This window comes from Hordeum vulgare, chromosome 5H (genome assembly GCF_904849725.1).
Source record: "Hordeum vulgare subsp. vulgare chromosome 5H, MorexV3_pseudomolecules_assembly, whole genome shotgun sequence".
Classification (NCBI taxonomy): domain Eukaryota; kingdom Viridiplantae; phylum Streptophyta; class Magnoliopsida; order Poales; family Poaceae; genus Hordeum; species Hordeum vulgare.
The window spans coordinates 444,284,892-444,299,572 of NC_058522.1; the positions used below are offsets into that span (position 1 = coordinate 444,284,892).

Genomic DNA, 14,681 nt, shown 5'->3' on the forward strand with positions numbered 1-14,681 from the left:
AATGACGTGATCCAGTTATCAAGCAACAACACCTTGTTCATAATCAGAAGACACTGACTATCTTTGATCAACTGGCCAGCCAACTAGAGGATTGCTAGGGACGGTGTTTTGTCTATGTATCCACACATGTAAATGAGTCTTCATTCAATACAATTATAGCATGGATAATAAACGATTATCTTGATACAGGAATTATAATAATAACTATATTTATTATTGCCTCTAGGGCATAATTCCAACACTCCGGAGTACCAGGGAGATGATTATTTCCAGCCATGGGAGTAGACCAACTTAGGCCAAAAGCCTAAGCTTGGGGGAGTACGTGTTTCTCGCAGACTTTATATTCTTGCTCACACTTTCACTTTGTTAGTTGGTGTTCACACTTTTCCACTGTATCATCCATGCTAGTTTATTTCTTTTTCTCGTTTTCTTCCCGTGTGTTTGTCTAGTTTGAGAATACCCAAAAATATTTCTTGTTCTTCTTTTGCTTGTTGGGAGCTTTCCCGTGTAAATAGTTTTCTTTTTCTTTGGGTCAAGGTAGAAGACCATGGTTACAATGTTTAGTGGCTCTCGCATGCATATCTGTTTATCTGTCAAAGAGACATAATACTTTATCTTCTCCTTTGTGTTTGCTTGCAGATTCCAGCTTAGTCCAATGCACGAGCACTCTTATTATTGTTCACACCATTCGGTCGTGCAAGTGAAAGGCAATAATGACGATATATGATGAAGGGACTGAGCCTGGAAAAGCTGGTATGAACTCGATCTATTTTGTTTTTGTAAATATGACTAGCTCATCGTTCCTGATTCAGCTTTGTTGTGAGAGAAACATGTTTGCAATGACAACTTAGAGATCATAGTTTCTGGTGCCATGCTTAATTAGCTAGGAGCTTATAATGGTTTGTCTTGGATGCCAACATGAATTTCGAGATGCTTATGATGTAGTATGATAGGATGGTACCCTCCTTTGAATGATTCAAGTGGCTTGACTTGGTGCATGTTTACGCATGTAGTTGAAACAAAATCAACATAACCTCTATGATATTCATGTTCATGGTGATTTATGTCCTACTCATGCTTGCACTCAATGTTGATTAATCTCAATGCATATTGATGACTGTTGTCGTTCTCTAGTTGGTCGCTTCCCAGTCTTTTGCTAGCCTTCACTTGTACTAAGCGGGAATACTGCTTGTGCATCCACTTCCACAAACCCAAAGTTTTTCCATATGAGTCCACCATACCTACCTATATGCGATATCTACCTGCCGTTCCTAGTAAATTTGCATGTTCCACTCTATAAACCTTCAAGAAATAATCGGTTTTACATGCCCGAACCGCTCATGTGGTGACAAGGGGCGATCAGTATCTTCCATGCTAGGCGTGTTATCCTCGATATGTGTTTATTCACTGTCACTCACGAGAAAGGGGTCGGTAATTGGAATGCCCAGTTCCATGCTCAAATTGAAAATATAATTGCAAACAAAACTCCCCCTGGATTGTTGTTGGTATGCACGGCACCGAGTATTCGGCTAGTCGTGGAGTGTGATTGATCGGTGGTGGGGGAGTCAAAACTTTACTTTTCTGTTTGGGAACCGCCTATAGTATGTGTAGCATGGAAGATGGTGAAAACTCTTGGTCATTGCGTTGACAATGAAAGCATGCCACCCAAAATTATTTATTTTTGTCTTCAAAGCTTGAGCTCTGGCACCTTTGCAAATCAATGCTTCCCTCTGCGAAGGGCCTATCTATTTATGTTTTTGTTGAGTCATCCTCTTCTTATAAAAGCACCAATTAGCAAGCACCTATGTCATTTTATGCTTTGCTTTTAATTGTTATTGAGTATGACTGTGACTGGATCTTCTTTGCCATGAATTACAATGTTCAGTCAGCCCTTGGTCTTCGAAGGTGCTCTGCATTTATGTTTTGCGGTCTCAGAAAGAGCTAGCGAGATACCATCTGTTCATACTGCTTCATGATTTTTTTGATTGAAGTGTTGACGTTTGAAACTTATTAATATTGCTCGCTAGTTGATTATGCCATTGATATGAGTTTGCCACGAGACCTAAATGTCATTGCTTATGTGGTTAGCTTGTGATCTTGCTGAAAATCTGAATATGAGTTAGACATAATTGCAACAAAAAGATCAAACAGAGTTCGTAAAAGTTTTTCTTTTGTCTCTTTCAGTTTGTCAACTGAATTGCTTGAGGACAAGCAAGGCTTTAAACTTGGGGGAGTTGATACGTCTCCGTCGTATCTACTTTTCCAAACTCTTTTGCCCTTGTTTTGGACTCTAATTTGCATGATTTGAATAGAACTAACCCGGACTAACGCTGTTTTCAGTAGAATTGCCATGGTGTTGTTTTTGCGCAGAAATAAAATTTCTCGGAATGACCTGGAAATTTACGAGGATTTTTTGTGGAATATATAAAAAATACTGGCGCAAGAATCAACCGGAGGGGTGGAGCGAGGAGCCCACAAGCCCACCAGGCGTGGGCCCCCCTGGCCGCGCCTAGCAGGCTTATGGGGCCCTCGGAGCTCCATCGCCTCCAACTCCAGCTCTATTTAGTCCCTTTCGTCCGGAAAAAATCAAGGAGAAGAGTTCATTGCATTTTACGATACGGAGGCGCCGCCACCACCTGTTCTTCCTCTCGAGGGCAGATCTGGAGTCCGTTCTGGGCTCCGGAGAGGGGAGATCGTCGCCATCTTCATCACCAACCTTCCTTCGTCGCCAATTCCATGATGCTCTTCACCGTTCGTGAGTAATCTCATCGTAGGCTTGCTGGACGGTGATGGCTTGGATGAGATCTATAATGTAATCGAGTTAGTTTTGATGGGGATTGATCCCTAGTATCCACTATGTTCTGAGATTGATGTTGCTACTACTTTGCCATGCTTAATGCTTGTCACTAGGGCCCAAGTGCCATGATTTCAGATCTGAACCTATTATGTTCTCGTCAATATATGTGTGTTCTTGATCCTATCTTGCAAGTTGTAGTCACCTACTATGTGTTATGACCCGGCAACCCCGGAGTGACAATAGCCGGAACCATCCCGGAGATGACCATAGTATGAGGAGTTCATGTATTCACTAAGTGCTAATGCCTTGTTCCGGTTCTCTATTAAAAGGAGAACCTTAATATCCCGTAGTTTTCATTAGGACCCCGCTGCCACGGGAGGGATGGACAATAGATGTCATGCAAGTTCTTTTCCCTAAGCACGTATGACTAATTACGGAATACATGCCTACATTACATTGACGAACTGGAGCTAGTTACATATCTCCCCATGTTATAACGGTTGCATGATGAATATCATCCGGCATAATTATCCATCACCGATCCAATGCCTATGAGTCTTTGCCGCTACTGCTGTCACTGCTGCTGCTGTTACTCTGTCGCTACTGCTGTCACTGCTGCTACTGTTACTCTGTCGCTACTGTTGCTACTGCTGCTACTGTTACCGTTGCTACTGTTGCTATCACACTAGTTTGCTACTAATACTTTGCTGCACATACTAAGTCTTTCAGGTGTGGTTGAATTGACAACCCAACTGCTAATACTTGAGAATATTCTTTGGCTTCCCCTTGTGTCGAATTAACAAATTTGGGTTGAATACTCTACCCTCGAAAACTGTTGCGATCCCCTATACTTGTGGGTTATAAGTGGGACCCACCCAGGCGGCCTGTGGGCGCGGCCATGGGTAGGCCGTGCCAGGAGGTCGCCTGGACGGCCCCTGGCCCCCCTCTGGCCCATCTTCGGTGATCTGGAAGCTTCCGAGATGCTGATTTTTATATATTTTTCTCGGGATTTTTCGGGCTTCGAAAAATTGGGTAAAAGCCCCTGCAAATAGACATCAGCAGATAGAAACTTGCATTGGATGCACTGAGTTAGTAGGTTAGTCAAAATATGTGTAAAATGATATAAGATTGTAGAAAAACATATAATAATGTCACCCAAAAGATCATGGAACAAGAAGAAATTATAGATACGTTTGGACGTATCACATGGCTCGGCGCCGCGTGCGCCACCCCCGTCTTCAACCCCGACCCGCGCACGCCATCCCCTGCGTTCAACACCGGTCTCACCACCCAGTAGAGCTAATCGCCAGACATACTTTGTATCGCCTACATCCACTCTGCATCGTGGGACCCTACCATTCGTGCATGGCTCGACGCCACAGTTCAGTAGCACCGACACCGACATGGACGAGATCATCATCAACGGCTCAATCGCCACCGCTTCGTCGCCCGGGTTCCGCACGTAAGACGAAACGTTGGACATGAAGGACGTCGAGTGCGACGATGCGGAGGAGGAGGAAGTGGAGGAGGAACAACCGGCGGTGGTGGAGCCGCCGGCCAAAGGGAGAAAGAAGAAGAATTGGCCGACCAACACCAGGTCGAGCGAGCCTCCCATGAGGTGGATGCCAAAGGAAGACGAGTGCCTCGCCGAAGCATGGAAGACCGTCAGCCTCGACCCGATCACCGACGCGAACCAGAACTCCAACACCTACTAGAGGAGGATCAAGACGGGGTTTGACGAGCGGAAGTTGGTCTACCCCAGCTTCGCCAGCATCCACATGGATCGTGGCGATAAGGCCATGGTGAACCATAGGGCGGCCATCCAACAGGCCTGCAACATGTGGCATGTGATTCAAGAGGAGGTCATGGCTCGCCCAAAAAGCGGCGCCAACTTCGAGCGTTAGGTATGCCCATCACTCACCAGCCCAACTTCCTCGTGTAGTTCGCCGACACTTATTCTTTGTGTGTGCAGGTTGTTCGGATGTTCGACATGTTTCGTAGGGACAATAGTGACCAAGACTTCAAGTTCCTTCATGTGTTCACCAGGATCGAGTCGTGCGAGAAATGGACAGAGTACCGGCTCGCTCTCGCCAAGGCCAAGGATGGCGTCTACAACCCGGACGTGCGTGCCACGTCGGTGGCAGTAGGGCGTCCCGATGGACCAAAAGAGCCAAGACGGCGAGGGACGCGACACTCGTTGTCGAACGGCTGCAATCGTCGATAGAACAGTGCATCACCAACGTCGACCTCCCCCAGCCCTACGACGGAGGAGCCTGTCGTTTGAGTTTTACGTCCACGGCAGCAATCGTTGATAGAACAGTGCCCCACCGACGCCGACCGCCCTCAGCCCTACGACGGAGGAGCCTGTCGTTTGAGTTCTGCGTCTATGGTTCCTACCCTTTTGATCGCTAGACTTTGGCTATATTCGATCGCCGATCCTATGGCATGTTGCCGACCTTTGGTATAATGATCGTCGAACTTGTTTGTTTTTTTATAACGGGAAAGACAACTTTGAATATTTTATGTGTTGGGGGCCCAAACCTAGACACGCGGCTTGAAACTCGATCTCCCTAAACCAAAAAATGCACAGGCACAAACGTCCAACACATTGTGTTCTGAGCGAACGAGACGTTCGCTCATTCCTACCGCGTGTGGGAAACAATCGTCCACTCGGGTTATTCGGACATCTTATTTATAACATCCATCAAAAGTTCGACATCGATTCATCTTTTGGCTTAACTTGAGACGAAATCGAAAAGAAAAATAAGCTAAGTATGACCACTTTATGTAGCTCGATTGATAAGTGAGTTGATCACCAGCCAACACGGGCACATCCGATTTTAGCTCAGTATAAAATAATTATATAAAATAACTTTAATATATATTAGAAGGAAAAATGGGATAATTTATTCATACATGTTGTGTATGATTTTTCTCCATTTATTTACTACTTAGCAAACTTGAAAACTAGTTGACCGTGGAGAGAAAATATATACCTCAATGTAGTACGTGGTCTTTGTAAACACCTTTTTTTATAAAAAAAGAAGTTTGGAGACAGACGGAACTAGCTAGCTAGTTCATTACAATCTCTTTCTATTATGTACTCCCTCCGTCCCATAATTCTTGTTTTAAATTTGTCTACATATGAATATATCTAGTCACGTTTTAGTATTTTAATACATCCATTTCTAGACAAATCCAAGACAAGAATTTTGGGACGGAGGAAGTACTAGTCGGTTGAGAGAGAATAAGCCAAACTGCCTTGAAAAGAATATTACCATCGTTTGATTAAAATCATATTTTATAATGATTCTTTATCTTATATTGTGTCCTTTATTGTCTGGAAATTTTCCTTAAATTACTTTTAAAGAATATTTTCTATAAATTCGAAACTAGCTCGAGATGGGCTTATGGCACAAGCTGAGCATGAGTCGCTTCCTACATGCCTAGCTCTAGTTCGCTCGAGCTCGACTCATTTACGACCTACTCCTTTCGTTTTTAAATATAAAAATTTTCAAAAATTTCACTACTACAAAGTAAAATGAATGAATCTACACTCTAAAATACTCCTTCCGTAAACCAATATAAAAAAGTTTAGATTACTAAAATAGTGATCTAAATATTCTTATATTACTGTACAGATGAAGTATGTTTATACACATATGTATGTAGTTTGTAGTAAAAAAATTTAAGGACCTGTATTTAAAAAAAGAAGGGAGTACCATTGTATAGCAAGACCCGGAGCGTGCACGACAAAGAGGTAGTTGGCCTCTGCCTGACACCACCACACCATGCCACCCTTTGGCTCTTTTTTTTTTTTTTTTGAACGGGCCACCCTTTGGCTCTTTGGCGTTGCCTTCTTCTCGCCGTGCGTAACGACCATGGATCGGATCGGATGGGATCGAGCGGTCAACCTCACCTCGCACCCACCGTACATCCTTCCCTTCATCCCTCCCTCCCTTCTCCGCCGACCGACCGATCGCAGCAGCAGGGTGGGCCGGGACAGGAGAACGAGATTTCGCTGGGCTGGGCCTGGGCCACGCTAGCTAGGCTGCCTCCCCGCACCGGCGTGACCGCGACGTCGACGTACTTCACGTCCTCCCTCCCTCCCTCCCCCGCAAAAACCTCCCACGACAAACAAACGCCCTCGACGCGCCACCAACCCCGCGCGCGCGCGCAAACCCGGCTCACTCACCACTCACCACCCCGTCGCTTCCCCCGGGCAGCGCGCGCGCGCGCTGAACGTACGTAGGTACGTACGTACGTAGCCACAGCGCCCGCCCGCCCGCGCGCCACCCACCAGCCCGATCGAGAAGGCGATCGAGCGAGAGCCACCTTATAACAGCCCGCGCGCTCCGCAGTTCGCAGCTCGTTCGCTCGCGCACTGTATACCTCTCGGACGGCGACGCCGGAGCTCGCCATCGTCTCCGCCGATCGCTCCATACGTCCGTCAACCCTCGGCCGCGTCCGCCTCGTCGATCGTCCTACGTGCCGCGCGCGCCCACGCGAGGCCGACAGAGCGCCGCGGGCTGAACGGGAGCCAGCCAGGCATGTCCGCCGCGGGGCCCAGGGTCGCCGGTGCAGCCCGCAGGCCGTCGTCCCCGAGGCCGCCGTCGGCCGGCGCTGGGGGGAGGGAGAGGCCGCAGCCGACGACGCGGCGCGGCGACGAGGACCCGCGGGTGTCGGGCGCCGCCAACTCCAAGAAGCGGCTGCCGTCCGCGGCCGTGGCCGCCAGGGGCGCGCTCCCGTCCATGCTGCTGCGCCGGTCCGAGCTGCTTCGCCGCGGCGGGAAGAACGGGAGCATGCAGTCGCTCAACGTGTCGTGCGCCTCGGAGGCGTCCGACGACTCCTTCTGCAGCCGGGCGTCCACAGGCAGGATCGGCCGGCCGGCGGGGGCCGCCGCCCGGCGTAGGGCGGCCGCCGGGTCGTCGGCGGGGCCTCCTTCCGCCCGGAAGGCCGCCAGCGTTGCGCCGGACGGCGCAGGAGCCGGGGCCGCCGCTGCGGTGGCACTGGGTTCGATGATCGGCGAAGCTGCGGCGGCGCCGGGGCCGCCGAGGTGCCCGTGGGTGACCCGTAACACTGGTAGGTGGTCCAAAAACTCCAGATTAATCCCGACACTAATCATGCTGATTATGGCTTCTTTTAATTAAGGCAAGGACAAATTAAATACGATGCTAAATGCAGTTAGATGCATACAAGTGGATAATTATGCTTTCTCCTTTTGCTATCAGGCATGCCACTAATTTGCTAATGTGAGTACTCATTTTGTAGCTACGAATAGCAATTAGCAACTACTCCTATCCGTAGCTCATTTTGTACTTACGAATAGCAAGTACTCCTATCGGTAGCTCATTTTGCAGCTAGGAATAGCAAGTACTCCTGTCACACAAATTACTACTCTTTGCCGTACCCTCTATACCCTAGTATACTAACCAATGAATTTGCGCGCATCCGCCCCACTTATGCAATATTTTCTGTTCCCATAAAACTATATATTCTTATAAGATTACTTTACTTCCTAGATACATCCGTTTAGGCGTCAAGTAATTCCGGGGTAGGGAGTAAGCAGGCGCTAACTAAACATTGAAGTAGTCTTGAAAGAGACAAAGACTCAAAGCATAACCTTCACCAGAAATTCAGTACTCTCTTCCAATATAACTATCTTAAATATATTCTGAAAATATCAGCAGTCAAGAAATTTGAAATTTGAAGGTAAAAAAAATAAAATAAACGTTTCATGAACAAATTTGCACACCTGATGTCCAAACAACGGCCTTTGAGAACCGTATTCAGTTAATACATACCGGCTGATAGTTACTCCTACTAATTAAGGATGCATGAGTTCTTGACGAGCTTAAAGGTTTGAAGATAAATTGGTCAGTCATCAAGGCCGATCAGTCAAATCATCAAGATCTCATGCATCATCATTAGTAACTGTCAGCCGGTATATATTCAGTCGTGCCGTACTACTACTATCTAGCTAGCTTAAACTCTACACAACTCTACACGGGGGCCTTTTTTATCAAAGCTACCCTGCCCTAGCCATAGCTTTTTGGACCAGCTCGATTACGAGTGGTTGTGACTTGTCATGTTTCCCAAGTATACGTACCCATCAAAGCAATACATCCCTGAGGTTTTCAGAATACAACATTGCGTCTGCTACAGAATTGTACATCGTATTTCCATGCCAAATCACGTCTATCACACTGTACGTACGTACTCATGAGAAACCCTTGCCTCCGTCTTCAACCTGTGAACTCACCTCCAAGCGGAGACCGCTTTGTAACATAGCTATCTGCAATAATCTCAAATAATGGTACTGTTGCATTGGCATAAGCTGCCAAACAATGGCCTGTGCTTGCATATTATTGCGCTGACGTGAACGTTTTACCTCTCCCAGGAGAAAGAGAAAACACCTCCGGTATCCTGTACTGCTGCTATAATTAGCATTAATCTAGGAGGCGTTGATTGTGATTATACTTGGATCATGTGGCATCAGGAACGTTTGGTGGCGCTGCACAATTGACAAAATGCGCAATTAATATAAAGATGCACTCAGATGTTTGGTGGCGCGTCCGCTATCCGGCGAGTACTTGTCAATTTTATCTCCCCAAAGGATTCCTTCCATTACCCACTAACTTGTCGGCACAAATTTCTGAAATCTAATCAGGTTGTTAAACTCCGGGCTTAACAAAACTAAGTGGTATCAGCGCCTCTGTAGGCGTTAACCACCAGAGAACAAGCGTTTCGGTGCAATTGGTCAGTGAAGAATTTGAGGTGCTCACACAAATTCAGTGCGGTGAACGGGCTTAGCTTGACCTGAATTTTCCGTATTACGTCCCAAATTTGCGATGCGGATGATGGTGGCCCGGAGCTTTCGCCCCTCTCTGATGTTCCAAGAAAAGAATGGCGTCCCAGGCCCCAGGATATATATCTTTCTTCTTTGTTCCTTTTCTCTTGGTGGTCATACTGATATGCTTATCATTGCTCTCCCCTTTAAATTTATATGCCAGTTGAGCTTTGCATCTTTTCCGCAGCGCATTAGGCAGCGGAAACATATTTAGTTGCTCTGGTTGTCCTCCATTGACAGTTCCCTAATGTTGTTAATTTGGTTGCAGCTTTAATCTTGCTATTTGTGGGTTTGTGTCATTCTTTAGTTTCACATGATTCAGTAAGAGCGTGTGACGACTGACGACAAGGGACCGTACAAACTACTACGTACGTACTTGTTTGTAGCATTAGAAAAGCTGTGTTGCCTTTTCATACTCAACAGTAGTACCTGATGTCTGGTGATCATACACCTAATTAACTGTTAAGCTGGGACCTCTCCCTTTTTGCAAAAAAAAAAAAAAAAACATTCTCACTGTACTATGAAGTCTACACCCTACAGTACTCGGAGTAGAGATCTTAATGCTGCTGTCTAACCAAAATACTGTCTGTCTAGATCATCCTTGCTCCGATCTTTGCAAACTTTCTAAGAGTGACATTCACCTTGCTTTCACCTTGACAGTAATGAAATCTTTGATCTTACATCTGCAACAGATCCATGCTATGCTGCCTTTCATGACCAGGAGTGGGGAGTCCCGGTGCATGACGACAAGTATGCCCTAAGCCTAATCAAATCATCCAAGGTTGAAATGTCAAGAAACAAATTAATTGTATAAAGTTACAACTTTCAGTGTTGAATTCACAGGAAACTATTTGAGATGCTTGTTCTGTCCGGTGCACTAGCGGAGATGGCATGGCCCGTAATCCTCAGCAAGAGGGACGCCTTCAGGTAAGCGCGCACTCCTTTTTACCTCTAATAACAGCTCACCAAACACTCAAATCTCATCAGGCAGCATGCATGCATGCATGCATTCCACAGGGAAGTGTTCATGGATTTCGACCCTCTGCTGGTGTCGAAGCTAAACGAGAAGAAGTTCCTGGGGCCATGCAGCCCGGCCAGGTCCCTCTTGTCGGAGCACCGGCTCCGAACCATCGTCGAAAACGCGCACGAGTTACTGAAGGTAAGTTCATCCACCATTTTCTGTCATCCTATTCCTATACATCCACATGTCCAGATCTTGATCTTGATGGCCTGAACAGCATTGGCAGCCACTTGAATCTGCCCAACAACCATTTCGTTTGCTCTTATCTTAGACTTAATGCCGCCCAGTGTTTCTTTCTGACATTAAGTCTGAATCTCGGTGCTGATAGATCATAGAGGAGTTCGGGTCGCTGGACGAGTACTGCTGGGGCTTCCTCAACTACAAGCCAATGGTCGGCAGGTACCGGTCGTCCCGGGAGGTGCCGCTGCGGACGCCGAAAGCCGAGGCGCTCAGCCAGGACCTGATGCGGCGGGGCCTCCGCGGCGTCGGGCCGACGGTGGTCTACGCCTTCATGCAGGCCGTCGGCATGGCCAACGACCACCTCGTCACCTGCTACCGCCTCGACGAGTGCGCCGCCGACACGGAGGCCTCCGACGGCGGCCATGGCGGCGCCCTGGTGAAGGAGCAGGAGATGAGCAAGATGTGCGGGATGATGATCGAGTGCGTCAGCCTGGAGGCCTCGATGGCCGCCGCCATGATCAGCATCTCGTAGGCAGCCCGTGTCAGCAGCCGGAGACCGGCTGTGGCTTGTGTACGTAGTTGTGTATATGGTTGTTTGGTTTGAGGGTTTGAGCAATGCGTTTGATTGATTGAGTAGCTGCCGTTGAAGCTTGCGTGCGTGCGTGCGTGCGTGTGTGTGTCCGTGGGAAAAGATGAAGATAGGTACGTAGCTTTGACAGGGCAAAACCGCGGGACGAAGGTCTGTTCCATGACGATGACGTTAACAATTGGCAGGGTGGTGGAGCCGTCCCGGATATTGTAAAGTTGAGAGATTGTTCTCTGATTGATTGATCTATATATACACACAGAAAACAAAGGAGGGTCTGATTCTTGGGCTTTTGTTTGATCGCGGAGGCGAAATATAGGGTAAACTATGTCAGTAAAGTGGACCGTTGCAGCGTCGGCGTCGTGCCTTTCGACGCCTTTGCACAAATGGAAGATGGAGCGCAAGAGCAGGACCACGTTTAGGACCGGATCGCTTGGATGTACTCTCTAGTTTTGAAGATATATAAACCTGCGTTTCGTACATGGTTGTTGGTCGCTGAGAGCATATGCAACAGTCGCGTTATATAAGTGTCGTGTTTAAAAAAATAACGGTTTTTGCATGCGCGTAACCACTTCGTGTGCTCCAGCGAAAGCGTAAAAACACCGCGCGCGGCATAAATGGTTCAGCGCACGGGACGAAACAACATCATGCGTCGCTTATTTCATGTGACTCCTCCCGCGCGCTGCACACTTGAGTGTCCGCGCCACACCTTCTCCTACCTCCCACTTTCGCTCCGCCCGCATCGCCGCCGGCGGATTCTCCCGATGGATGGCCGCGTCGACATCCCCCTCACCCCTGCGTACGCCCGCGACCCCGCCGCCACCTCCGCCGCCATGGCCGCCGGCGCAAGCCCTAGAGCGGGGAGCTCTGGGTTCGCCCCCGCCGGTGCTCCTCCAACCACCGGTCTCGCGCGCGGCATTTTCATGGCGCCACGGACGACCTCGGCAGCGGATGGCGGCGCGCCGGCGCCCTCTTTGAAGCCATGTGCCCCCTTCTCTCGAAGCTCCCAAATGCGGCGGTGGCGAAGCAGGGCAAGGTGTCCGGGAAGAAGAACAAGGTGACGGATGGCTCCTCCAGACGGCTAAAGAAGAGACTTGCAGGGCGAACGAAGGATGCGGCGGCGATCGAAGCGTCGACGAGCTCGCTTACTGCGTCGGCAGGCGATGCGCACAATATGTTCGATGAAATGCCCCGAAGGTAAATTTTCGCCCACTTTTTGTTATTGTTGTTTTTTGAATGGATACATATGGATAGCTTATTTGTTTTGTTGTACATACTTTGTAGTTTAAATAGTGATATCTATATGCCAGTTATGGGTGTTGGCTGCAACAATTCTCATTGGTCTCAAACCAATGAGGTGCATTTCGATGATCATGAGTTTGAGGTGGACGAGGATGGTGAGGGTATCGTCAGTGCAGCGAAAGGAAGAGCGGGCAACTACACCATGCACGAAGATGTCTTGCTATGCAATACATGGTTGCAAGTGTCTAGGGGTGCCACCGTTGGAGGGAACCAATGTAGAGATGCATATTGGATCCGGATGAAGGAGCACTTTGATTTGTACAACAAAAATGGAATTGACCGCACGAAAAGATCTCTCCGTTCCCGGTGGTTGACAATCAACAAAGATTGTCAAAAGTGGACGGCCACACTTAAGGCGGTTGACACGTTAAACCCAAGTGGGACTAATGATAGAGATAGGGTAAGTGGCATTGAATGATAAGAAATTGGCCATGGAAGAGTGAACTACATTGTTGGAATGAGAGAAATCATTGATCTTCATGGACACATCTACTCTCGATGAGAAGCAAAAAGAATACGTCAATCTTGCTCGTGAAGAAGTCTTGGTACAAAAAAGAGGCATGGATGCCATGGGTGGCTTCGAAGCTACCATGGAAGGCATGGGAGGCATGAGAGGCATTGGTGGCATGGGAGGCATGTGTTCCATGGGAGGCATGGAAGGCATGGGTGGCTTCGGAGCTACCATGGGGGGCATGAGAGGCATGAATTTTGCGTCTCTCATGGGAGGCATGGGAGCACCTCCGGGTGACATGGATGGACGCATGTCTTCCGGTGTGTCTCACGTACATTCGCATGATGTTATTGAAGATCTTGCCAACACCTTTCGAGCTCCCCATGATGATGCATTGCGCGACGATGAAGAAGAGGAGGAGGAAACGTCGTCGGATGAGGAAGAAAAATCGGAGGAAGAGGAGGACGCATGATTGTTGATGTGTCATTTATTTGTGTGAATTTTTTATGTCATCAACTAGGTTGGGTGATTTTAAACTTGGTTGGATGATGAGATTGATGTGTCATGTCTTTGAACTTTTTATGTCATGATGAACTTGGTTGGATGATTTAAATTATGCTATGTCTTGTTTTGATGTTTCAAATATCACCATATTGCCAAAAAAATGAATATGTTGCAAGCGCCGGCTGCTCGCACGTGCTGTAGTTTAGTGCGCCTGCTGGACGGGCTCGCACGCGTTATATTTTGCGGCGGCCGCTAGAGCCAGTGCTCTCCAGCGCGCTAAAAATTGCTATTTCGACGGTGGAAATTGTTTTTAGCATGAGCGCCGGTTGCGCGGCTGTTGAAGATGCTCTAAGAGCAACTCAACGGTGCGGCGCGCTAAAAAAGTATACAACGCCGAAACATCGTTTTTAGCGCGTTGGAGGACGCTTGCTCCAACAGATACTGCAAAATAAGACACACCGTTGCATCTCCAGCAGGCGAGCTAAATTTACACTTATGTTTAAAGCCAACATAACATATAGTCCATATGGTACAAACCAAAGCGATAGTATGATGCAAATATATTACATAAAACTTAAAACTAAAACTAGATAAAATTTAAAAACTAGATAAAACTTAAAAACTAGATAAAACTAAATTACTCTTCATCATTGTCCTCGCTGCTGCCGGATGTCGTAAGAAATACGTTCGCCCACCGCTCATCTCTCGAGCCCAGAGCGTGTCCGGGTTCTTCCACTGGGAAATCGCCACAGCCTTGCGCCTACACTTTCTGTTGCGTTCTGCAAGTCACTTCGCCCTCCTCTGCGTCCAGAATGCGTGTTCGGCGGTGACATCCTACGGGAAACGCTCGCGCCACGCCGCCATGGCCTGCTCATCCGTCTTAGCGATGAGGAGGCGGCGCTCCCACCTCTGCAGGATGCGGCGCTCCTCCGTGGTGGAGGCATGCGGGCCTGTGCCTCCTCGCGTATGCAAGCTTCCGGGAAGTTCATC

General features: G+C 48.0%; 1 protein-coding gene across 1 annotated transcript; it reads left to right on the forward strand.

Annotated features, from left to right (window-relative positions):
• Positions 1 to 6,922: 6,922 nt before the first annotated feature.
• Positions 6,923 to 11,724, forward strand: LOC123399099. Its single transcript, XM_045093519.1, has 5 exons — positions 6,923 to 7,879; positions 10,340 to 10,397; positions 10,491 to 10,574; positions 10,665 to 10,806; positions 10,997 to 11,724. Exons 1-5 carry the CDS (start codon positions 7,348 to 7,350, stop codon positions 11,378 to 11,380), a joined length of 1,200 nt encoding a protein of 399 aa, XP_044949454.1. The 5' UTR covers positions 6,923 to 7,347; the 3' UTR covers positions 11,381 to 11,724.
• The last annotated feature ends 2,957 nt before the right edge of the window (positions 11,725 to 14,681 follow it).